The 14,703-nt window shown below is 45.6% G+C and overlaps 1 protein-coding gene across 2 annotated transcripts in view; it reads left to right on the top strand.

Annotated features, from left to right (window-relative positions):
* Window positions 1-14,703, top strand: part of LOC141096058 (serine/threonine-protein phosphatase 4 regulatory subunit 1-like) — a 99,169-nt gene that overhangs the window by 14,270 nt on the left and 70,196 nt on the right. For both annotated transcript variants that reach the window (XM_073582442.1, XM_073582443.1), the window contains exons 3-5: window positions 5,380-5,512; window positions 6,358-6,464; window positions 6,915-7,057. In XM_073582442.1, the coding sequence (XP_073438543.1) occupies window positions 5,380-5,512; window positions 6,358-6,464; window positions 6,915-7,057 (383 nt within the window). The remainder of the gene's footprint in view (window positions 1-5,379; window positions 5,513-6,357; window positions 6,465-6,914; window positions 7,058-14,703) is intronic.

The following is a 14,703-nucleotide window of genomic DNA, read 5'->3' as shown; positions in this document are numbered from 1 at the left end:
TTTGCTCGTATATTCAAATAATTTTTGCCTCTTTTTTTCATGGCACATAAAGCCTAATTTTTGTCATTTTCATATTCCATTTTTTAAATGTTTTGTTGCTGATAGCAGGGGAGGGAGAGTATAGGCAAAATATAACTAATACATGTTCATTCTTTGAATTTTCTTTTCTCGTTTACGACCATAAGGAACCAGTCCAAAATACTTTAAATTGTGTTCTCCTTTTCATAGAAAATATTTTTATACATTGGATGAATGATAAATTTCGACAGGGACTGGACTAGAAAAAGCCAATGTGGACTGGCATTGGCTTTTTTTGTCTTGCTTTTTTTTTTTTTAATTGATTTCGCACATTATATCCCCCCATAAAGTTATAGAAGAAATTTGGGGGGTGGCATTTAAGCAATTAAGTAAATTTTTATATTGTTGATTTCCCCTGTAACGAGCTAGTGTAATGAGCCCCATTTACAGTCCAAATTCAACCTCCTGCTTGAAAAGCAGCATTGTTCTAAGTCTGCATGGGCTCAGAAGCTCCCGACGATCACACGATCACTGAGTGCCGAGGGGGAAGCACTGTCAGTGCTTTCTATACTGTATACACAATACTCGTTCAGCGCTCTGTATACAGCAGTCAGTGGCAGAGATGGTGATGAACCATATCTGCCTTCAATCAATGGGAAGTCCAGTTGTGTGTGACAGACAGCTGCTGCTGCAGGTAGTTAAAGACACAAAAATGTTTTATAGGAAAGCCATTTTTTTTCAAATTTTGGACACCTCCTTAATAGCTACATCCACTGTCAATAGCAGCTGAATAAGGGAAGTGGTTTCCTAAATTAGACAACTCCATGTAAGGGTAGTTTCAGTTTGTAGACCAAGTTAGACTTTGATTACATATTATGAAATATGCTTGTCTTTTGGGAATCTGATGGGAGCCTGTGTGCACTGCACAATAAGATGAATGTTTATAATCTCATTCTAGTTAATTGGGCAATGCCAAGAACTGAGTTCTGTTATCAGATCACTCATCACAATAAGCTAACTACCGTACTGTTATCCAGTCACGTTTGCAGTAGGGGCGCAATGCAAATAGCGGACATATATGAGGTCATTATTGCGCCCGCATATGCTCCCCTATACACTTTAAATAGCTGTTGGGTCAGTAGCCAACTCGTCCCCTCGCTTCCTTACACAGGAGTGCTCGCTCTGCCAAGCACTAGTGTGTTCTCTATGAGGGAGCCACTGCCAGACGTTTTGGGTGGTGGCTTTTCACGGTGCTGTACAATCCTTACCAAATCCCCGACAGTCATCCATTGGGGCCCCTAATACATACTGGACTAAAATTGTCAGGTTCAGCCGGCGTTAGTTAATGGGAGCCTTAAGACCTACAAGGATTGGTCACCCTTCGGGCATAAGCTTCCAGTAGTTGCAATTGCAAATAGGATTTCCAGCAAGTGACTGATGACGTTATTGGGTTGTGTACTTTGAGTCATGGTAGAGTTGGTATTTTGGGATCATTGACTTGTTAGCGAACAAGGCTCCAGACTGAAAAAAATAAAGTTCTGTAGATTGTAGTAACACTACATACCCAGATGCCTTTCCCTAAAGTCATAGTTTCCAGGTTTGCTCGTTATCGCGTGCAGTCAATGCCCCAAGCTGCCTTATAATGGGTTATTTATTAACATCGGTCCACACTCAGGATGATGCATCCATGAGCCAGGAGAACCTAAGGCACAGTCCTCTCGTAATCGCTTGCATAGTCAGGTGGTGAATTTCTTCTTTGCCTCTAGGAAACTTTTCAGCATTCTTGGTGGAGCACAGCTTCCTCCTTCTGCTATCGCATGCAGCGCTGTGTTATTATACCTTGCAGCCATGTCACTTCTAGTCACACCACTCTTTTTAGGTTTTCAGGTTAATCATTTGTCAGGCGTGCCATAAACCTGGCCTTCATTGAATAGATTGTCTACATACATACGGAGAAAGGGGATCAGAACTGCGTCTGAATTGAGAAAGTGCAGAAATTTGGGGGTGAGGACATCCTGGATCTAGAAAGTTAAGATACACACACAATGGTGATGGCGGTGGTTTAAGGTGAAACTCCATCCCAGGGCCGTTTAAAAGGAAAACCAGACAGTTCTCCAGTCACACATACTTTAGTAAATATCCGTGTTTCCCATGAAATAGCAAATCTAGAGCATTTGTATCTTATAACTCTGGTGTGTGCCGTTCCTGTGCTATACGTCCTGGAAGGATGTCAATACATTGTCAAATGAAAGTCTCCATTCCACTTGTCAAAGGGATGTGCCCCTTCACAATGTGATACTAGCAGCACTGATTGGACAATGTTAGAGGGTACAGACAACACCCTCCTTCTGGTAACAACCAGATGTCAAGTTTTCATGAATTTCTAGGAGGAATGACAGAGGAATGGTACCGAGAAGAGTTGCAAGAAAAGATGCCAGAGACTTGTTAGATGGGGGATACAATCATCTAAAATGCACAAGTCAGGAGCGGTCAGGGATCTATTTTAAAAGGAATTGCATCTTGTATTCGTCTTAACAAAAGTAATAACATGTTACATGAATGGGGGTAAAATTGTCGGGTGGGGGCAGGAAAATATCTGATCACAGGGCCAATAAGAAGCTCTGACTCCCTGTACAACACTTTGGGTCACCTGGCTGTTGGGAGCCATCACATGCCAATAATTATGACCCACGGGGGCTACAATTTTTAATTTTTTTTAAAAGTGCACCCTCGGTGTATCTCTTCTCTGATGAGTGAGGGGCAGGGTCCAGACATTGCAGCCACTTGCATTATCAGGGTATCTTACACTTGCCCTTTGTCTTCATTTTCTGTATTATTCCTTTATGGGAGAGATCAGAGTCCTGCGATCTCCAATGCTGATGAATAGGAGTCCAACTCTGCTTATTATGTGCTGCTCTTTCTTGCTTACAGCCTTATTCTTGGCTGACTTATTTAATCAGCCACCAATTATGCAACTGTTCTCCCACTTAAAAAGATGAGAGAGGCCTGTAATTGACATCATAGGTAGACCACAACTATGAGAGTCAAAATGAGAAAACAAATCCAGAAAATCACCTTGTCTGATTTGGCAAGATTTATTTTGCAAATTATGGTGTAAAATAAGTATTTGGTCACCTAAAAAAATGCAAGATTTCTGGCTCTCACAGACCTGTAACTTCTTCTTTAAGAGGCTCCTCTGTCCTCCACTCATTACCTGTAGTAATGGCACCTGTGTGAACTTATCAGTATAAAAGACACCTGTACACAAGTTCAAACAGTCACACTCCAAACCACTATGGTGAAGACCAGAGAGCTGTCGGAAGGACACCAGAAACAAAATCGCAGCCCTGCACCAAGCTGGGAACACTGAATCTGCAATAGGCAAGCGGCTTGGTGTGATGAAATCAACTGTGGGAGCAATAATAAGAAAATGCAAGACATACAAGACCACTGATAATCTCCCTCGATCTGGGGCTCCACGCAAGATCTCACACCATGGGGGCAAAATTATCACAAGAACAGTGAGCAAAAATCCCAGAACCACACGGGGGGACCTAGTGAATGACCTGCATAGAGCTGGGACCACCGTAACAAAGGCTACCATAAGTAACACACTACGCCGCCAGGGACTCAGATCCTGCAGTGCCAGACATGTCCCCCTGCTTAAGCCAGTACATGTCCAGGCCCGCCTGAAGTTTGCTAGAGAGCATTTGGATTATCCAGAAGAGTATTGGGAGAATGTCATATGGTCTGAAGAAAGCAAAGTAGAACTGTTTGGTAGAAACAAAACTTGTCGTGATTGGAGGAGAATGAATGCTGAGTTGCATCCAAAGAACACCATACCTACTGTGAAGCATGGGGGTGGCAACATCATGCTTTAGGGCTGTTTCTCTCCAAAGAGACAGGGACGACTGATCTGTGCACATGAAAGAATGAATGGGGCCATGTATTGTGAGATTTTGAGTGCAAACCTCCTTCCATCAGCAAGGGCATTGAAGATGAAACGTAGATGGGTCTTTCAGCATTATAATGATCCCAAGCACACTACCAGGACAACGAAGGAGTGGCTTTGCAAGAAGCATATGAAGGTCCTGGAGTGGCCTAGCCAGTCTCCAGATCTCAACCCCATAGAAAACCTTTGGAGGGATTTGAAAATCCGTGTTGCCCAGCAACAGGCCCAAAACATCACAGCTCTAGAGGAGATCTGCATAGAGGAATGGGCCAACATACCACCAACAGTGTGTGCCAACCTTGTGAAGACTTACAGAAAACATTTGACCTCTGTCATTGCCAGCAAAGGATATATAACAAAATATTGAGATGAACTTTTGATAATGGCTAAATACTTATTTTCCACGATAATTTGCAAAATAAATCTTGCCAAATTATACAAGGTGATTTTCTGGATTTGTTTTCTCATTTTGACTCTCATAGTTGTGGTCTACTTATGATGTCAATTACAGGCCTCTCTTGTCTTTTTAAGTGGGAGAACTTGCACAATTGGTGGCTGACTAAATACTTTTTTTCCCCACTGTATTTGTCATGTGATTGGCTAAAAAATGACGGGTATTTCTAGTCTTCCCAAAACGTGCCCAATAATCCTGCATTCACACATCCATGTCTGAGTACAGACCATGATTGACAGACCGGCCATGGGACTCTTGAACCGAGCTCAACAGCCTCATAGGCAGCCGGTGCGTGTATCGTGGATCCGTGTGGACGATCTGAGTGTAGCCTTAATTACAGGAGACTAACCCCGTCACTGCCTAGACTGGAGGAGCTGTACACCATTCCTGGACAAAGCGGTGATTGGTCCTGTTTAATATATCAAGCTCATTATACATATGCCAAGTTATGCAAACAGTTCTGGAACTTAGAGTCCCATCATGACCTAACGTTCTGTTCCTCAGAATGCAGCCTTGACGAAATACACAGCTATTCAGAGCTTATAGAGCAGATGCCTCTACCATGGGTAATGGGTAGACACACTGTAAAGAGCAATCTAGAAGCCAAGAGAAATCTTCTGCCTGCCAAGGCTTAATACTCCTTGAGATGGAATTAAAATTCTGCTCACACTTGATGTTAGAAGAGATTAGTGCCCTCCTCTCAGAACCTGCGGAGCATCACTGAGCATCTTAGCAGATCGCTATCCCAAGGCTGGAAGCAAATTAGCTTAGAGAGGCCTGTACCATCTAATGCCATTTATTATTCTGTAACCTAAGCATTCAGCGAGACGCTCAGTATATATCTGTGGATACATGAAACGTGCCAGCTGACTCGCAGGCTCTCACATAACACCTGTTCGGCTTTGCTCCTCTGGAAATGGGGAGATGATGTGTCTTTTCTTCTTTGTCACCACAGTTGGCTTTGAGGATTATGGACCAGACTGTGAAAGCATGAGGATAAGCGCTTTTCTAGACATTCCAGGACAGGACAACCTGACGCCTCTTGCACGCCTGGAAAAGTATGCCTTTAGCGATAATATATTTAACAGGTAAATGTGTACATGATTAAAAATATATTCATATTCAATTCAGTGAAATAGATGGAATCACCTGCACTTTTATAAATTAGGAGAGTGCCATGATCTGCTCCAGATTTGTGCACCCATCAATTGTACTGCATGGTTGAGCATATACAATGGCTCGCTTCTCTAAGCTGTTTTTAATTGACCATCTGGGTTCCCATTTAGTATCTACAACAGTTGCAAGTGCAACCAAAAATCTCTTAAATTTGAACACTTCAAACCAGAGGCGCCCATATTGATTTTGAAAGGAGCTACAGCCCTGTTGTATGTTGATTTGCATCTTATTTTCTGCCTGCAGCCACCACTAGAGGGAGCATGGGAGCTTACTGCAGACTGTGTTGTCTTTCCGTCCAGTGTATGCAGTAAGCTCCTGTGCTCCCTCTAGTGGTTGCTACAGGTAACCAGATCGTTTTCTGTAAACAGGATTTTAGCATTTTTGCTCTGTAATAGAATAGATTATGACTATCAGATCTGATAGAGAGAAGAGACATGTCATTTCTATAGAGGGACAGAGACAAATAGTTGGAGTTATATAGGATCTTGGAAGTTAAAATCCAATCAAGTTTCCTTCTCCGTGTAGTCCTTTTCATTGCTGGAATGAAAAGGTAAAGGCGTCACCATACCGGGGGTCTCTTATATGTCGGGGAAGTTGTAGTTTAGCCACAGGTTGCCGACCAGTGCCCTGTAGAGTGTAGTGTGCGCTTTCAGCTGTGACTAATAGAGCGGTGCCAGAAGGAAGTCATATCGTATGTTTGTGTGCTACGTACACTATATAATCTGTGTAATCCTGTCATCGACTCTCCTCCTTACAGACAGATCATTGCGCGTGGATTGCTGGACGTGCTGAGAGATTTTAGCAGCACCGAAGATGATTTTCTGACGGTCATGGAGATAGTTGTACGCCTCTCAGAGGATGCAGGTCAGTTCACCTGTGTTCTCTCAGTACTGGAATAGAAATATAATAATATAATATAGTAAAATATAATAATACTGTGTCTTATTATGAAACTGAAAAGATACATAAAATTAAAAGGGATATCTGGCACCACTCACTTCCACATCAGTAGTTGAGCGGCGCTGAGGACGCTGCATTGACAGATACCCTCCAAAGTGCATGTACAATATCTGTCAACCGTACAAGTGCCCTGGGAGAAATCTGCCAGCACAACATCATCAGTCTTCTCTGGTTGTGGAAGTGAGCATCACTGACCCAACCCCTTTAAACTTGGGAAAGATGTCAAGACATCCATATTCTTGTCGTTGGGTGGTCCTATGTTTGGCTATAAAAGGGTTTTTTAGGCAAACTGCAGTAACTCTCCCACTCCTAGATTAGACTGTAGCAGCTTCTGAGTTTCTACTCTCCTTCCAGAACCTACAGTACGGACTGAGCTCATGGAGCAGATCCCTCAGATCACCATCTTTCTCCAGGAGAGCCGGCCACAGTTTCCCAGAGCTTTCTCTGAATACCTGCTTCCCATTCTCTTGCGCTATCTCACTGATCCCAACAACCAGGTGAGTGCGGGCACAGCGTGGCTGGAGTTATATGTGCGCCTGTGCCTTCTGCATGACAAAAGAACAAAAACTGCTTCCTATACTTATTTGTGCGTTGTATCATCTCACCAATATGTGACCCACGAGGATTGCTGTTACCAATTCCTAGAACAACTTTCCCTGAGTATATATGAAAAGTAATATTTTAACCTCTTACTGCCATCGGATGGTATAATACGTCCGATGGCAGTATCCCCTGCTTTGATTTGGGCTCCGGTGGTGAGCCCACATTAAAGCCGGGACCTGTCACCTGTTTTGAACAGCTGACATGTGCCCGCAATAGGCGCGGGTGGAATCGTGATCCACCCGTGCCTATTAACTAGTTAAATGCCACTGTCAAACTCGGACAGCGGCATTTAACGTGCGCTTCTGGCCATCGGGCCGGAACTAGGTGCACTGCTGACCCCGTCACGTGATTGGGGGTCATCGGTTCGTTGGCATAATAACCAGAGGTCACAAGGAGACCTCTATGGTTGTTGATGCCGGATTGCTATGAGCGCCACCCTGTGGTCGGCGCCCACAGCAATACAGTAATTCTGCTACATAGAGGAGATCTGAGCAAAAGGGAGTAACCTGATCGCTAAACGGCGTAACGAGAAAGAAAGTCAAAACACCAGAATTACGTTTTTTTGGTCGCCGTGACATTGCATTAAAATGCAATAATGGGTGATCAAAAGAACGTATCTGCACAAATATGGTATCATTAAAAGCGCCAGATTGGCGCGCAAAAAATAAGCCCTCACCTAACCCGAGATCACGAAAAATGGAGACGCTACGGGTCTCGGAAAATTGCGCAATTTTTTAATTTTTTTTTAAGCAAACTTTGGAATTTTTTTTCACCACTCAGATAAAAAAGAACTTAGACATGTTTGGTGTCTATGAACTCGTAATGACCTGGAGAATCATAATGGCAGGTCAGTTTTAGCATTTAGTGAACCTAGCTAAAAAGCCAAACAAAAAACAAGTGTGGGATTGCACTTTTGTTTTGTAATTTCACCGCACTTGAATTTTTTTTCCTTTTTCGAGTACGCGACACGGTAAAACCAATGGTGTCGTTCAAAAGTACAACTCATCCCGCAAAAAATAAGCCATATTGATGGAAAAATAAAAAATTGTGGCTCTGGAAAGAAGGGGAGCAAAAAACGAAAAATCCAAAACCGAAAAAACCTCCTGTCATGAAGGGGTTAATCAATATCTCCCTAAATATAATAATTTCCAAAATGTTGTCAAAACTGAGTTTCATACATTTTTTTAACCCATGACATGAAAGTAAGGTTAGTATAACTTTCATTGCAAAATCTTCAGTTTTAATCAAAATAGTTGGTAGAAAAATGAACATCTAGTATTTTGTATGACCGCTAAGATTTTTAAGGACAGCATCAAGTCTTCTAGGCATGGAAGTTGGCTACATATTGCAATATCTATCTTTTTCCAGTCTTAAAGAACGACCTTCTTAGAGCCTATATGCTGGATAGAGAGTGATGATCAACTTGTAATTCCCCTTGGGTGTTCTGGTTCGGCTCAGATAAGGAGACAGTTGAATACTAAGTTAAGGGCCTTTTACACATAGCGATATCGCTAGCGTGTCACCGATTTTGTGACGCAACAGTGATATCGCTAGCGATCTTGCTACATGTGACACCTCCGACCGGCCCCCCGCTGGATATCGCTGATCGCGCGAGATCGTCCTGGGCCGTTTTCTTCTCGCTGGCGGCGAGGAGTGACGCATGGATGCAGGCGGAAGTCGTTATCATCGCTGCGTGTGACAGGTAAGTAACGACCCCCGTCCCCAGCGATGTCGCTGGTGAGATCTGCCTGTTTGGCAGCTCACTAGCAACCATTTAGCGATGCACCAGTGATCCTGACCGGGTCATATCATTGTCAGGATTGCTGGTGCATCGCTAAATGTAACAGGACATTTACTTTCACCCTTTTCTTCAGAAATATAACAAATGTGTGTTTTGGATCATTGCCATGTTGAAAAGTGCATGTCTACCAAGGGCACGGAGGGATGATAGCATCTTTCAATATGAACACTGTCACCACCATGTTTCACTTTATGCACTATTCCTTTAGAAAAATACATTTAGAAAAATGCATGATGCCTGCAAGGAAACGTGGTGGCAGTGACCTTATGTGAGGCGTTTGAGAGCTCCTGTTTTCGGAGAGTTACATTTCATTGGTGGTATCATGATTTCATAGACGCACTGCTCTATATTGAAAGAGAAGATGCTGCCATCTCTCCGGGCCCTTGGTACACGTGCACTTTTCCAACATGACAGTGATCCAAAACACATCTGTTGCATTTCTCAAGAACAGGATGAAAGTGATTCAGTGGCCAAGTGTCTCCTGATCTGAGCCAAACCGAACACCTATGGGGTATTCTGAGGAGACAAGCTGAGTATCACTCTTCATCCAGCATACAGGCTCTATAAGATGTTCTTTAAGAATGGAAAAATATGTTATAATATATCACCAACTTGTTCATTCCATGCCTAGAAGACTTGGTGCTGTCCATAAAAATCATCGAGGTCATGTAGGGTGTATTCATTTTTACATCGACTAATTTGAGTAAAACTGAAGATTTTGTAGTGAGTTCTATTATTATCCTTTCATGTTATGGGTTAAAAAATGGTCTCAGTTGTGTCAAAATTTTGGATATTGTTAATATGTTCAATCACATTGATTAAAATCTTACTTTATTGCTTCATTGGAGGACACAGGAAACCATGGGTGTATGCCGCTGTCGTTAGAAGGCTGACACTAGGCAAAAAAAAGGAAAATAGCTCCTCCATAGCAGTATACACCCACTGACAGGCACCAAGTACCTCAGTCTGAAGACGGTGCGGGAAGGAGGATACCGGATTCCATCGACCCTCTCCCACCCGAGGGCTCTTGATGTGCTCCTCATCGCTGCAGAGGGACTGGGACTCACCCCAGGTATGTATGATTCCCTCCCTGTAGCACGATAGGTCCGGGTAGCAGTCATTTATAATTCTGTAAATCCCTGCATAGCAATGGCCATAGCATCACTTTTAGGGGGCAGGTCGAATATAATTTTGTATATCTCTGTTTAATGGCTGCCATTTATTCCTGGCCGGTCTCTGACTCAGTGGCCCACTCCCCATACTTTCTTTCGTGGCCATACCTCACGGCTTCCTCCAGCCACTCAGTCGCGCTCCTTTATTAGCCCAATAGAAAGACTTGCCTGGGCTGCAGACTTGGCAAGGCCCCCGCTCCACAGCGCGCGTCTTCCTGGCAATCTTTTGCTCCTATCACGGAGCTTCCTCTCCCTGCCGGTACACGCCCCCAGCTTTTCAGCCTATCGGACAGGTGCTTTCACTTCCATCACCAGCCGGCATTTCGGGCACGTCCTCCACTGTGCATCGTGCTTTCTGGTACTCAGCACAGCCAATGCTCCGCTTTTAGCTTGTGCCTCGGCAGATGGGATTGCCTCTGCAATACTCATCGGAGCCTCTCCATGCTTTTTACAGGGGGACACAGGCAGCTACAAGGTCACCGCTTGTCATTGCTGATATCGGGTAGAAACAACCCTCTCTCTCTTTCTATAGCACTTCCCAGCAGTATTCACAAGGCTCGACTTATGCCCAACCCCAGAAAAGCTTCTCACTGCCCTTCTATGCCAACTGTGCTCCATAACACCTGTGCCCTCTGCAAAAGTCAGTGGTCTTCAGGCCAGCGTTCCCCTTTTTGCCAGTCCTGCACCCCTTTTACCACGGCTGCCCCACAGGAGCACTCTAATGCTTGGGATGAGAGCACACCCCTCCTCCGGAGTGGGCTGTTGCCATGTCACAGTCGGTCTCTGACCTGACAAAAGTATCACAGTCCCTGGTCCAGGTCCTGGAGCGTCTTCCTTATCTGTCTGCCACCACCAGTGCTCCAAATGCCTCTCACGGTGATTCGCATACACCTGACCACGACCTTCACAGGGACAAATCGGGTGCAAAGGCATGGAAGCGGTCTCTTTCCAGTTCCCCGGGTCCCTCTGCATCCTCTAGGATACTCCCCTCTCCCCATGCCCCCTCCTCGGAGGCTGCTTTTGGGCCGGATGCAGATTCCCAGTCTGAGTCTGATTCGGACCAGGTCTCCAAAATACAGCATATGGTAGATAGCCTTTTCTTGGCAATTACCCAAACCCTTAATTTAAAGGAGGATGAGGCACCTGCTCAGAAGCTGTCAGGGACACCGCACTGCACTTGCTCACTGAGCCAGTGTGCGTGTCCTGAGTAAAACAAACTGTGCCCAAAGATACCTGTGGAGCGGGGCAGCAGTGGTGAAGATGCATGCTTCAGGCAAGCAGGACCTGAAGCACGTGACTGCTGGGGGCGTGGCCTAAGCTCTGGAGAGCTAGGAGCTGTAGGAAAACTCCTAGAAGGGTATCTACGGGACAAAGTTACCAAGGGACATAAACCAGATCATGCCGGGGTCAAAGCATGAGATAACACAACAGTACCAAAGGATTAGACAGAATGGATAGTCAGGGCGTAGCCAAGGGATCATACACAGAGAGGGCAGCGCAGTACAAGAGAAGCAGGTAGAGGGTAGTCAGTACGTAGCCAAAGGGGTCATGCACAGAGAGGGCAGCACAGTACAAAAGGGGCAGGCAAAACTCATAACAGGGACACAGCCAAATCAGAACCAGACAGACGTAACGTAGCACAGGTACATAGCACTGGCGCAAGCACAACAGGGTCAAACACTCGGCCAAGGGTCAGAGTATAAGCGACAGGGAATGGCCCCACAATGAGGCTATAAGAAGCCTCTCAGAATCCCAGAGTGAGGCCATCCAGCTTCTCTCCCCCTACGGTCCTGCATCAGAGCTCTGGGGAAGATGATTGCTGCCGTTGAGCCAGTCCTCTTTGCCCAGTTCCATACCAGTCCCCTTCAGCGGGCCCTCTTGTCTGCTTTGGACAACGGGACCGCTTCCATGGAACGGCCCATTCTACTGCCTCTCAAGGTGAGGCAGTCCCTGACCTGGTGGACGCTATCATTTTCAGTCTTACGAGGAAAGTGCTTCCTTCCTCCCCGGGGGCTGATCATCACCACCGATGCCAGTCTCCTTGGTTGGGGAGCGGTTTTTCTTCATCACACAGCGCAAGGTCCTTGGAATGCCTAAGAAGCCGCTCTTCCCATTAATCTACTGGAGATCAGGGCAATTTTTCTGGCCCTTCGTCGCTGGCAGTCCTTCCTCGCAGGCCAGCCGGCCCGTATACAATCGGAAAACACCACTGCAGTGGCTTACTTAAACCATCAAGGAGGGACTCGCTGCAAACAGGTGATGGCAGAGGTAACAAGGATTCTGCGATGGGCGGAGCGTCTTGTTCCTGCCATATCAGCCGTACACATTCTGTACGCCCCGTGGAAAATTGGGTAGCAGATTTTCTGAGTCGTCAAAGTCTCGCATTGGGCGAGTGGTCTCTCAAGCCCGCTGTTTTCAATCAAATATGCCAGAGATGGGGCACACCGGACGTCGACCTGATGGTGTCTCGGATAAACCACAAGGTTCCTCAGATCGTAGCCAGGTCCCAGGATCCACTGGCCATCGATTGCGATGCCCTAGTGATCCTGTGGTCCCAATTCCAGCAGCCTTATCTTTTTCTGCCTCTCCACTTAATTCCGAGAGTCGTGAAAAAGATAAAGGCGGAAAGAATTCCCGTAATCCTGGTAGCTCCAGACTGGCAAAGAAGGGCCTGGTACGCGGAGCTGGTGAAAATGCTGGGAGACTTCAACATCCCCATTAACAGTCCCACTTCCACAGCTGCATCCCAACTTTTATCACTAACCACTTCTCTTGGCCTCTCACAGCTCTCAACCTCTGAGACACACAAACACAGTAACACCCTTGACCTGGTCCTTGTCCGGCTCTGTTCAATCTCCTACCTAAATAACTCACCACTTCCCCTCTCTGACCACAACATTCTCTCCTTCACGCTCACAAATCCTCGCCCACCCCAGCACACTCCTACGTATCACACATTCAGAAATCTACAAGCCATTAATCCTCAGGCACTTTCAGACTCCCTACAATCTTCCCTGTCCCCAATCTCCTCTTTTTCCTGTCCTGACCTGGCTTTTCATTACTACAATGACACTCTTAGAAGCACCCTTGACCAAGTAGCGCCCCTTACCCTCAGAACCTCCAAACACAGAGTAAAACAGCCCTGGCTCACATCGCAAACTAGACTTCTCCAGCGATGCTCTAGGAGTGCTGAATGCCTATGGAGAAAAACCCGCACACCAGAAGACTTCATCCGCTTCAAAGATCCTTCAGTGTTTTGCTCGCTGGCTCCACATCATCTCCTCTTCCTCTCGTTGTCGGGGCTCCTCAGGATTCAGTCCTTGGCCCCCTTCTCTTCTCTCTCTACACGGCCCCAATTGGACAGACCATCAGCAGATTTGGCTTTCAGTACCATCTTTATGCTGATGACACACAACTATACACGTCATCCCCCGACCTTACCCTTGTGGTACTACAGAACGCCAGTGACTGTCCGCAGTCTCCAACATCATGTCCGCTCTCTATCTGAAACTTAACCTCTCAAAAACTGAACTTCTGCTCCCGCCGTCTACTAACCTAGCTAAATCTAACATTTCCCTCTCCGTGGGTGGCACCATAATAACGCCCCAGCAGCAGGTGTGCTGTCTGGGTGTTATGTTTGACACAAATCTCTCCTTCACTTCCCATATACAATCTCTTGCCTACTTTTGCCACTTACACCAAAAGAACATCTCCAGAATACGCCCTTTTCTCACTAAGGAAACAACAAAAACCCTCACTGTCGCATTCATCCACTCCAGCCTGGACTACTGCAGTGCACTATTAATTGGCCTCCCCGTTACTCGACTTTCCCCTCTCCAGTCCATACTTAATGCAGCAGCCAGGGTCATCCATCTGGCTAATCGGTACTCAAACGCGTCCGCTCTTCGCCAATCATTACACTGGCTGCCCATTCATTATAGGATCCAATTCAAAGTACTTGTTCTCACCCACAAAGCTCTCCACAGTGCGGCACCCCCCCTACATCTCTCTCATTTCTGTCTATCGGCCTAACCGACCGCTGTGCTTTGCAAACAACTTTCGACTAACCTCTGCACTGATCCGCACCTCCCACTCCCGACTCCAAGACTTCTCCCGCGCTGCGCCAATCCTCTGGAATGCTCTACCCCAAGAAATTAGGACTATCCACAATTTGCACAGTTTTATGCTCTCCCTCAAAACGCATTTGTTCAGAGCGGCCTATCACGTTCGCTAATCAAAGTCATTTTATGTGTAAGTGTGCGTGTGTAGCCCATTCACTATTTCCATCTATCCCTCACTCCCTCAAGATGGCTGGACCATCATTGTAAATACACACCTGTACTCTGTATCCTCCCCCACCTCATTGTAGATTGTAAGCTCTAACAAGCAGAGTCGTCTTATTTTGCTTTAATTATTGTATTGTTAATGTTGTTACTTATGACTTGTGTTTTGAAACTGTTAAACTGTAAAGCGCTGCAGAATATGTTGGTGCTATATAAATAAAGATTATTATTATTATGGCGCTCCCTGTAGGCTTCCAGACCAGCCAGACCTTCTCTCTCAAGGC

The sequence above is a fragment of the Dendrobates tinctorius genome, unplaced genomic scaffold (genome assembly GCF_039654945.1).
Source record: "Dendrobates tinctorius isolate UK_male_01 unplaced genomic scaffold, ASM3965494v1 ptg000071l, whole genome shotgun sequence".
Classification (NCBI taxonomy): domain Eukaryota; kingdom Metazoa; phylum Chordata; class Amphibia; order Anura; family Dendrobatidae; genus Dendrobates; species Dendrobates tinctorius.
The sequence above is the reverse complement of the archived record's forward strand: the minus strand, read 5'-3'. Positions and strand labels throughout refer to the sequence as shown.